The sequence below is a fragment of the Eutrigla gurnardus genome, assembly GCF_963514095.1.
Source record: "Eutrigla gurnardus genome assembly, chromosome: 11".
Classification (NCBI taxonomy): Eukaryota; Metazoa; Chordata; class Actinopteri; order Perciformes; family Triglidae; genus Eutrigla; species Eutrigla gurnardus.
In genome coordinates, this window is record NC_139925.1 from 28,155,074 (window position 1) to 28,166,734 (window position 11,661).

Consider the following 11,661-nt stretch of genomic DNA (forward strand, 5'->3'; position numbering starts at 1 on the left):
ACAAAACCTGTCCAGAACAAGTGCAATTACCCAACCAATTTTCCACCCTTTCGCGTGAGGTCCTATGACGTTTGTTGCCAGTTTTGCCTACAGATCCAGATTCTATTTGTGGTGGAAGCCTTAAATAATACCACTGTATATAAGGTTCTCCACTGTATATTTGAATTGGCAAGTACTTTGTGACAAATAACTGAACAATATATACAGCTCCATTGCCAACACTTTGTATCAAATAAAAATATATCTAGTGAGTGCTCCATTGCTCCACTTTAAGTGACGGCTCCACAGCCTACTTGTAGCAAAGTTTGATTTGATTGGGGAATTCAGCCAGCCGTCTTCTCTGCAGGGAAAATCCTTCCTGCGCATGAGCATTGAGTGTGCACAGAGAGGAGGTGCTATTCACAGACGGTCCGAGAGAGAGACAGAGTGAAAGTGGGGGAGGTGCTGATGGGCTGCATGCAGCTCTACAATTAAATAAGATTTTACCCATTTTAAATAGTTAGAAAAAATAAATCAATATGTGGGTAGGTGGTAGGTAGGTAGATTTTATTGTCACTATACGAATACAGCGAAATTACAGAATGTGGCGGTCAAAGTTGATATTCTGGGGGGCCGCCACAAATCAATGTGTGTGTGTGTATGTGTGTGTGTGTGTGTGTGTGAACGAGAATGACAGGGAGAAAGACTGCTATGCAGAGATGAATGAACGGAAAAATATTTATATTTCAAAATCATTGCATTGAAAAAAAAAACCCCAGAATCAATTCATGGCGCTCAGTGTTGATTCTGTGGCGCTGCACCACACATTGGTCTATGTGTGGGAAACACTGCAGTCATTTTAGGACAGGATTGCTCACTCCACTGAGACGGCCCTCCTCACAGTGATCCGCATATAGCGAAAGATAGTGTTTATAGCCAAACATGTTAATGGGGGAGATTAAAGGGCTCTGTCTGATACTAGCAGCGAGCGGTTCGATGATAATCGCGAACAAAAAGGGGGAAAGGGGGCAACCTTGATGGTGTACTGCAAATGGAGGGGAGGTATTTTGATTAGTAATAACTGATGCAGTCGGTCGTGAATAAATTATTTCAATCCATTTCATGAAGGAGGGTCCAAATCCAAACTTTTTAAGCAGACATCATGTAGGGCCACTCTACTTGATCGAACGCACGCTGTGCATCTAGTGAAATAACGACCGCCTCTCCTGAATGCTTGGCATGCAATATGTTGAAAAGTCGGCGTAGATTGAAATACATATGTCGACCAGGCATAAAGCCAGTTTGATCTGGATGTATGATGGAACATATGCATTTATTTTGTCTATTGGCCAGAATTTTTCCAAGAATTTTGGTTTTGATGGGTAATAATGAAATCGGGCGATATGATGACACCATCTGAGGGTCACGACCTGGCTTTGGAATTAGCGAGATATTAGCTTTGTATAAGGTAGGCAGTAAACCAGAGGTCAGCATCGTATGGTTGAACATCTGTAAGTACAAAGGTGACAACTTAGAGCCAAATTCTTGGAAAAATTCTACGTTAAAACCATCTGGACCTGGTGCCTTGTTGTTGAGGAAGGAAGACATAACCTGTGTGATCTCATCCAAATTGATATCTTTATCTAGCATATCAACCGAGTCCAATGATAATTTGGGTAGGTTTAAATTCTCAAAAGATTTAGCAAAAGCTTGAAAATCTAAGTCGCCCTGTGACCGGTAAACATTAGCATAGAAATCCGCAAAACATTCATTGATCTTCACCAGATCCATATGCAAAGTACCTCTCTTGGATTTGATACAATGTATGGCTCTGGAAGCCTGCATTTGCCGCAGCTGGCGGGCCAATAGCCTATGCGGTTTGTCGCCAAGCTCAAAATATCTCTGTCTGACTCAGTCTAGTAATTTTAATGTTATTTGACATTATAGAATTATATTCATACCGTAGAGCAGTTATTTTATTAAGTACTTCTATTTTACGTTCAGTTTTATATGAAGCTTCTAGCTTGGTCAATTGATCATCAATTTCAGTTAATCTTTGCTTAGATTTTTTTTTCTAAGGACAGCCTTCATGGCCTCCCATAGAGTGGAATCATCTACATCGCCCATATCGTTGGTGCTTAAATATAATTCTATTTTATCAGAAAGATAGGTACAAAATTCTTCATCTTTTAATAGTGCATTATTCAGACGCCAGCTATGTTCACCTCTCTTGTGGTTCAAGTCGAGACTTAATGAGACAGGAGCGTGATCTGATATTAGTATATCGTGGTAGGTGCAATGGACTACTCAATGTAGCAGCTTAGAATCCATCAAAAAGAAATCAATCCTGGAGTAGGATTTATGTACTGTGGAAAAATAGGAAAAATCCTTTGTGGTGGGGTGAAGAAGCCTCCAGATATCTACCAAATTATAAGACTGCATAAGATTGTGAAGTGTGCCACTGTTTCTACATGTACTAGTTTTGGAGTGCTGTCAATCAAGAACGGGATCCAAAACTTAGTTAAAATCGCCACCCATAATTACACTTGAATCCGATAAATTTGGCAAAGCCTTGTAGAGGTTCGGAAAAAAAGCAGGTTGTCAAAATTGGGCCCGTATACATTTACTAATATTAACGGTATGGAGTTCAGAGTCCCACTGACTATCACATACCTACCCCTCTGGCCTGAAATTGTTTGAGAGTGGATAAACGGTATATTTTTTCTTATCATAATTGCAACACCTCTAGATTTTGTACTGAAGTTTGACTGATAGACCTGGGAGACCCACGAGGGACAGAGTATCTTTGCTGCTGTTTTTTTAATGCGTGTCTCCTGAAGATAGTATATGTCAGATTTAAGTGCCCGTAAATGTGCATACACCTTCCCTCTTTTCAGTGGGCTGTTCATCCCTCTTACATTCCAGCTAGTTATTTTAACCATTGCTGTGTCCATGTAAATCAGCCAGCATAAAATATATCTATAGTATATATAAAAATGAAAACATTTTCCATGACTGTGACAATATGTACTCAATAAATGTGAACTGACAGATGCGCTGATAAAACACCCCATAGAAATCACAAAACCCCTCCCTATGAACACTGGAGCAGTGCTTCCATACCCTTAACTTTAAGCTAAAACTAGACTTGGGGACCAGCTGGTGGCCCAGACTAGCGGTATAACTATCTATCTCTCTCCAAACAGGGGAGACAAGACACCCCGCTTCGCAAACAAGCATTGAGGAAAAAAAAGGATAATACTTATCAGTCCTCACGCAAACTAAACATGAACACATCTTATGAACTGTCTTTGTTTAACAATGTTAACTTACACCATCCTTTAGCGTGGCAGCATTTATCACATAAGCGTGGCCAGGATATTAGTCTATTCCCCGGCTTACAGCAGTGCTGGCGGCTGCGTCCCATCCCTCAGCCTCACGGCTCAGGAACTCTTTGGCTTCGGCTGGGGTGGTTAACGTGCCGGTGTTGTTATTGACCGTGACCACGAACCGTGCTGGGTGTCGGAATCCACACCGGATGGTCTTAGCCCTGCATTTCTGCACACATGGACCCTATGTGTATTACTGCAGAAGTTTGGTAACATTCCATGCATTATTAGTGGGGAAATTTACGAGATATACACTATGCACCATCGCGCTATTACTAAGCCATTCGGCTGATCGCCCTATCTTGACCAATGCTGACCATCGCTAAAAATGCTTCCGAGGGGGTATTTGGCTGGATGTCTTGGTAGGGCTGCTCGATTATGGCAAAAATCATAATCACGATTATTTTGATTGATATTGTAATCACGATTATTAAAGACGATTATTCATTGCTTTGAGAACAAGCATTTATTGAACTTTGAACTCTGGTATTTCTTTTAACACGATAAGTTTGAACTGAAAAACAAGAAAAATGCAAATAAATAAGAGAAAAATATATGATATAAAATGGAAAGGAAAGGAAAGGAATGGTCCTTTCCACTCCCTGCCCTAAATATGTGTGTATATATAGTGTACTTCTTCTGTGCCATTTATGTATTTAACTTTCTCTATCACTTCAATAACTCTTTGACCGTCATTTGCTCTGCTCTGAACTCATCTGTGTCTCCCGTTTGGGCAAACAACGACTGACGGCCAAACGTAAATCAGGCTTTCCGATTGGCTGTAAAAGCCGCTATGGGAGCCAATACGAGCGTCCGATGCATAAACGTGACTCTATACGTCACGAGCAAGATGGCGGATGAAAATACTGATCGATATACATAACAAAACGGAGAAATGCGCCTCGGAGACATCTAGTCACATCTTTAAGCATTTGTTTTGTCAGAAATAAATCGCTCACATGGACAAGCAGGGTTCCGTTGTTTAGGCCCGTTTCTCTAGTTTAAGAGGAAAAAAACGAATTTTTTTTTAATGTCCGTAGAACACACCATAAACATTTTAGTCCCGTCCCGTCTCGTTTACGAAAACGAAGCAGACATCTCGTCATAGTTTTTATCATCAAGGATCTATTTTTAGCTCGTCATCGTCTCGTCTTAGTCATAGAAAAATGCTTTTGACGAACATATTTCGTCATAGTTTTTGTTAACGAAATTAACACTGGTGTGTGGACTTCAAATGATTAAATAAATTGGTCGTGTTCCCTTGAGGGGCAGACACGGTCGCGTGACATATCTTGCACAATATCTTTGTTTGTTCCGGGTCAGACGCCTCGAAACCGAAGTGTTTCCACACCACAGAAGTTGCTTTCCCTCTCTTCGCGACCAAAGGCTGCCTTTCTGCCATTTACTACCGTCTTCTTCCCAAACACCTACTGGCAATACGCAATGGCGTGGCTGAAAGCGAAACTTTTCAGGCAGGGGCGGGGCGGAGCGGAGTGCACAGGTGGGGATAAAAGGGTTCGCTACATTTACCATACAAGACACGGCGTGCGGCAGAATGATCGTTTTTTTTACGATTATCTTGTTTTCATGATCGAGGGAAGCCAAAATCGTAATCGTAATCGAAATTCAATTAATCGCCCAGCCCTATGTCTTGGTGGAAATTACCTAGGGTGCATTTTACTCCGAACCATCACTTTAAATGTGTTATGCGCAAGATAAATTATGAAGTTGGAGTGGAGCTCCCCTCACACACGTCTACTATCAAACCAAACCGGAAGCCGTAAATCTTACTTTTGATCCTGGATCAGCATTTTAAACCAGGATCTTCAGTATTTGGATCAAGAAGTTAATACAGCATTCACACATAGTTATCCACTTTATATCCATGGAAAATTTAAATTAATTTGTTCATGTTCATCATAAAATATTTAATTATAAGTTACAGAACCTTCTCTCACTCAAACAACTTTCAAATGAAAAGTGATCCAGTTTACTGGACAAAGAAAATCCATCTGAAAATGAATTACGGTATAACCCACATTTGTGATTAAGTTTTGTCTTCTTCACTCCACTGAAGAACTGTAAGTGTGTGTGTGTGTGTGTGTGTGTGTGTGTGTGTCCGCGTGAGTGCGTGGCTGTGTTGTTACATTCTGTGATGCGGTCTGCACAACATAAAACCATCATGTGGCACGTGTGCAAAAAATATGAGCTATGAGACCTTTGGCCGATCGATCGGTGCATCTCAGCAGATAACCAATTTAAAAAAAAAATAAAATCAGGATATGGTCCAAAACAACTTGAAAGAGACATCCCTTATGTTAAGTATCACAGTTTGAATGAAAGATCAAGCATCTAATGCTGTGGTAACTTTTTGTTGAAAAAAAAAGTTGCTTTCTAAACAAAATTGCTGTGTACCATATTAAGATTTTGACAAATAATTCTACAATTGATCAAAACAAAGCCATTTACCAAACAAATTGGACGGCCTGGTCACGGGTGGAGAGGATGGCCTGGTTGGGTACGAGGAGGGAGGGCCTTCCTGTGTTGCCTTTATTCATCATCAGGATCACGTAGAGAAGCCGGTGGAAAATCCTCCGCAGTGACTGAACAACAGACACATCAGTGATTAATAGAAACATTCCTCTGTTATGGCATTAACCTGCTAAGCACTACATCAACCCAAAAGTAATTCAGGAAAAGTTCCTCAACCAAGCAAAGCAAAATCAAACTAGTGCTGCTTTGCTTTGTACATGTTTAAGGGCTGGCCTGATGAGTTCATGACATCATCCAGAGGTGCTCAGTGGATTTCACCAGGCTGGATTCACTGGATCTAGCAAGACACGTGTCTGCTGGTTCACCACAGCTTGATGAACCCAAAATTAACTATTTAGCTGTGATTTATTTGCAATGAACAGATAAAAAGGATGCTGAAGTAACTCCATAATGATGGTGATCAGTCAAAAGTGCGACGTCATGCTTTGTTAGGTCTGTCTGCAAGACGACAAGCTAACTACTTTAAAATGCTTGTTTTCTGAATGGAGTCTGGTTAATGGGTGCTAGGCTATGCTAGCACTGTAGCTGCTCTATCATATAAATAAGGTAATCTAGACATAACTACGGCAGCGACCCTGTTGCTTGTACCATAGACCACCTCTGGTTTCTCCACATAGTCTGGTCTGGTCTCTGGACTAATATGCATTGAACGAAAATGTGCTTTGCGTTTGGTGTGAACACAGCATAAGGCTTATATGCATGAAAACAGGTCAGTTCACCTCCTTAAATGGTTGGAATTTTTGCCTTCTTTAAGTGAGGTAAGTTTCATGGTTAAACAGACTTAAAAAGTGTACATACTATTAGCCCAACGTGGACCATGATAACCATGGATCTTACTTCTTTCTGGTCTCCGTGTTTTGGCGAGCAGAGCAGCTGCAGGCCGTAGAAAGCCATCTCAGGAACACTCCTATGCTTGGTGATATCTCTGTGAGGAAATAGCACAACTTTCAAATCTTTCAAATCAAAAGATTCCTCATCAGGACAGAGAGAGAAGTAAGGAAACTCACTGTAGGACAGCAAAGGTCACCTCTCCCATGACCGGCTCAAAGTAAAGCAGCTTGCTAAAGATCTACAGAGAAAACAGAACCCCATGAAGACACTGTGGTGTTGTGTGTGGATTGGCGTGATGAAAGAATCATAAGTTACCTGTGTGCAGTGGCTGACGTTCTGTGGTCTGTCTTTGAGGGAAAATGTCTGCAGGAGTCTGAGGAGACTTTGAACCAGTAGAACCACAGCATCTCTTATCTTCACCAAGTCCTGGCCAGAGAAATGAAACTCCTCTTCTTCCTCTTCTTCCTCATCCACTTCCATCTGAGGATAACAGACACAGGCTTTGTCATGTCCAGACACCTGCTACACTCTATTAGGGCCCTATGAAATCAGTTTTAATTATTCCCCTATAATTCTGTGTTTCCATTTTAATTTGACAGAATTCCATGTATTACAATTTAAGCACATTTTGTCATCAGCAAGTGTCTAATCAGGTGGTGAATACATTTTCAACAATTCAATAGGATGATTATGACTATGACTATGTATTAATTTGATGTAACACAACAATATTTTTTTATCAAAGGAAGTGCTTCCATACAGTTATAAGACAAAACGTTTCACCCTTTTGTAACATCAATTGCTCGAAATGTAGCCGTCAGTCAAACAAATGCAACCTGCCAGGTGGTTCTAGATGAGAATTCAGTGTACGAAAGTCTGTATTGAATTTTGTGCCATCACATCTTACTACGGTCCTGTTGGAAGGAGTGATTTCTGATACAGGACTTTACCTCTGAATTGTCTTTCCGCTGTGGTTTGGAGCGTTTGCCATCTGCCTGAGAACTCTTCAGGCCATCCTTCTTGCGCTTCTTTCCAGTGTCCTGAGGCCAGCAGTGAGAGGTCAAGTCTGAACACGTGTCCAACAAAACCTCATGGAAAACCTTGTTGGCGATGCTCCCTGAAAGGAATAAAAATGTTAAGCTTCATTGCTAGAAGGGTTTTATTTCACCTTATGGAACAAGACAAACTCTTTCATCAGCTAGTGAAATTAACGGTTCCATTTCGACAAACTTCGGGAATCATGTATCATTCTAATAGTAAAAAAAATCAGTATTATTCGAATGTTGAAATTAGTATTACATTTTTTTTGCTGTTGTTTTTTTAGAAACGTGTTTTCTAACATTAGCAAATCTCAACCTCCTCCCCGTGGCCTACTCACATAAACGGATTCTTTTGACACATGAAGTATGATGAACAAAACGTTTTCTGAATCACAATCTCACATCAGAAATAGCCGACAGCGGCGCGCACTCGGAGATAACACCTGGAGGTAACCGCCCAGCAGTAGGGCTGCAGCTATCGATTAATTTAGCACTTTATCGATCGATTAATCGAGGAATCGGATAAAAAAAATTCGCGTTTTTAAACAACCAAAACAAATAATGCATAACGAAAATGATGTAGCTGTAAAATGATCAAGCATTTCTAAAAAAAATAAACAGAGGTATTCATTCCAACTCCAAAATTTGGCTCCAAAACTAAGCCCATTTATTAAGTGCCAGTGAGAATTTAACAACAATACAGTTAAATCAACTTGGATAAAACATGGATAACATTTAATTTACGTTTTGTTTTGCCAGCAATGGCCCTTTCCTCTCCCTGCCCTAAATATGTGTGTATATAGTGTACTTCTTCTGTGCCATTTATGTATTTAGCTTTCTCTATCACTACAGTAACTGTTTGACCATTCTTTTCTCTGCTTTGAACTCCTCCGTCCGTTTGGGCAAACACAACAACTCACAGCCAAGCGTAAATCAGGCTTTCCGATTGGCTGTAAAAGCTGCTACGGGAGCCAATACGAGCGTCCGATGCATAAACGTAACTCTATACGTCACTCGCAAGATGGCGGATGAGAAGTGATCGATATACATAAACAAAACGGAGAAATGCGCCTCGGAGACGAGGAGACATCTAGTCACACATTTTACTACTTTACGCATTCGTTTTGTTGTCAGAAATAAATCGCTCACATGGGCAAGCAGGATACCGTTGTTTAGCCCCGATACTCTCTGTCGTTTACGGACATTCTGAGTCTGACTTTCCGCCATCGCGCCAACTAAATTCAGAATGAATGACCTTAGCTGCGTTTCAATAACAGTTTGAGTCGCCCTCGCTCACTTGCCCTAAGCACTTGCCCTCGGGGGAATCCCCGCCGCCATCTTAAGGGCTGTTCCATTTCCCTGAACAGCTGAAGTGAACTCCGTGAGATCGACCCTTGAGGGCTGAGTGATCGAGTGAACAACGATGGCCACTTCAGAGCTGTATATCACCCACAATGCATTGCAGTGGTGCACGAAAAATATGTCCATGCGGTGGCGATAATGAACCTCAAACACCATTGTCTGCTGTCTATTCACCACCAAGGAAGAAGAAGAAAGTAAAATTCAATTTAATTCATTTTCTTAAATTGTGCAATTAGACTGTCTGTTGCAGAGTTATGGCAGAGCCCACCGTTTACAAGTGTAAGTATATAAGCCGATGTATTGCCATCAAGCGTAGAATACGTCTTTGTCTCAATGAAATGAGTCTCCGCATATTCTGTGTAATTTGGAATAGGCAGTATAGCGCTACTCCAACAACGTGTGGTTGATCCATGATTGTCTGGGCTGTTAGTGAACGAGGGCAGGTGTGTTCCATTTACCCCTTTCACTCCCCCTCCGCCCTCTTTCCCTCCGCCCTCCAAGTGGCCTCCGTGTGACGTCATAGCAAGGGCTTAGGGCAAGTGAGCGAGGGCGACTCAAACCGTTATTGAAACGCAGCCCGTGTATGACGCGCTGGTGTGCTTCCTGAACAACGGTCCGTGTGGAACAATCGGATCCCTGCACATAGGCGCGTCATAGGCATTTAACGAGGCTTGATGTTTTGCCTCGAGGAATTTTCATAATCGAGTTAATCGAGTAACTCGATGAATCGTTGCAGCCCTAACGCCGACCCACAGTTCTTTGCAAGTGCAACATTCAAAGTGCCGCACACTTTGGCCGTTCATGAAAACAAACGATATGTGCATTTGCATATTTAACAATTACTTTCATGCAGACATATAGTAATTGGAATTGTGTTGATAAATGTGTGTGGACAGTGATAATAATTCAATGGTATTTTTATTTATTTCAATCATGTTACAAACGAAACTAAAAACCACAAATGAAACACAAATACAGCGGTCAAACAGGAAGGAGGAGCGGCTGGACTGAAGCCGGTCAGTGAACCAGCCTCTTATAAAATCAACATGTGGAGAAGTGGACGACGCGTTTTTTGTAGTCTATTATTGTCGTTTCTCCAGCGGAGACGCACGCAGATACTCATTCACTACCTAACAGGAAAGAGTTGAAACCTTTTTCGTACACTCAAATCTGACAAATTTGACATTGTGGCCAGCTGAGACTATATGCAGACCTTTTCCGATGTATGTATTTCCTCACCTGGGATTCCAAGCATCAGCAGGTACAGTGAGGCGGCGTGCAATCCAGCCACCCGCTGCTGGATGTTGGCCGTTTTGGCTTTTGCCGCCAGGACAAAGGAGGACAGCACAGCCACCAGAGACTTGATTGATACCTCATTCTCTCCCAGAATCGCCCAGATACTCTGCAATGCAACACGGGAGACAGACAACGCTTACTGCTGCTACCAGACAGGAAAATAATTATATGACTTCAAGTTAATAACATAAAAAAATATTTTTAACCTAACCTGCCTGCACGACCTGCTGAAAAAGGCAATTTGTGTTCGCTAAAACAGAGGACAGAGTTTCTCTATGCCGGTTCAGTTTTACCTGTAAAGATCCATCTCTGCCTGCAGACTGCTGCTGGTCAGCAGCATGGGCCAGTAAACACTGGTACAGGGATCTGAAGGCTGTGTCCCTACTGGCTGTGAGGTCGTCCTCGATGCTGTCATCCAGTGGCTTTCTCTCTGTGAACTCCAAGTCCCACACTGCATCCACCCAGGCTGGGAATCACAACAGTTATCACGTTAGGTCTGGTGATACAATAACCACAACAACTTAGGTTGAGAACTTGTGTTTCTGTGTTACCATTTATCTTCATTTCCCCTCAGAAAAAATACATTTGCGCCCTTTTAATCATGTTTAAGATATAGTTACACTTAAAACGCCCATTATCAGCAGTCCTTACGTATTGGTAGCGGTATAATATGACTCTAACACCTTTAGCCATAACGTTTCAATTTGGCAAACTAAACGTGTGCTTACTTCAGGTGGCTCGGGCCCGCTGTGTGGTTGACGTATTAAGGCAGCCAAGTAGGCTAAAGCGAATTTACAGCGGAAAGAAATATAGTGAGTCTACATAAGACATTTGTTTGCCGAACTCGCCACTGACTCACAAAGACTGAGGTACGACGCCCGAAGTTTGGTTATAACCGTGTTTCGCCTCCACACCAGGTGGCATTGTCTAATTTGTGAATGACCTCGGAGCGGTGCTCTTCCTCTACACCGGGACAGGGACATAACCCGGGAAACAGCTACGTACGTTTGGAATCAACTTTGCTTGTCAAACAGTCGGAGCGGCTTAAAATATACACATGTACTTAATATAATAGAAAATGTCGTTTACAACATACATACAAATACAATTTTACCTTCTGGAATGTCATTTAACCTCAGAAACTGCAGCGCAGATATTAAATCCATCCTGTTTATATTTTGAAACAGCCCGCCCGAAACTAAAACGACAGA

At 41.7% G+C, this 11,661-nt stretch overlaps 1 protein-coding gene across 3 annotated transcripts in view; it reads right to left on the reverse strand.

The window, feature by feature from the left end:
• Positions 1-11,661, reverse strand: part of ncapd3 (non-SMC condensin II complex, subunit D3) — a 58,916-nt gene extending 47,255 nt beyond the window's left edge. Inside the window, exons 1-8 of one of the 3 annotated variants that reach the window (XM_084020626.1) lie at positions 11,565-11,661; positions 10,744-10,916; positions 10,394-10,556; positions 7,703-7,869; positions 7,068-7,232; positions 6,929-6,990; positions 6,759-6,846; positions 5,838-5,971 (exon numbers count right to left, since the gene is read on the reverse strand). In XM_084020626.1, the coding sequence (XP_083876752.1) occupies positions 5,838-5,971; positions 6,759-6,846; positions 6,929-6,990; positions 7,068-7,232; positions 7,703-7,869; positions 10,394-10,556; positions 10,744-10,916; positions 11,565-11,616 (1,004 nt within the window). In that variant the 5' untranslated portion in view covers positions 11,617-11,661. Of the gene's footprint in view, positions 1-5,837; positions 5,972-6,758; positions 6,847-6,928; positions 6,991-7,067; positions 7,233-7,702; positions 7,870-8,941; positions 9,037-9,089; positions 9,179-10,393; positions 10,557-10,743; positions 10,917-11,564 lie in introns of those variants that run through there. The other 2 variants (XM_084020627.1, XM_084020628.1) reach the window with 2 other exon arrangements.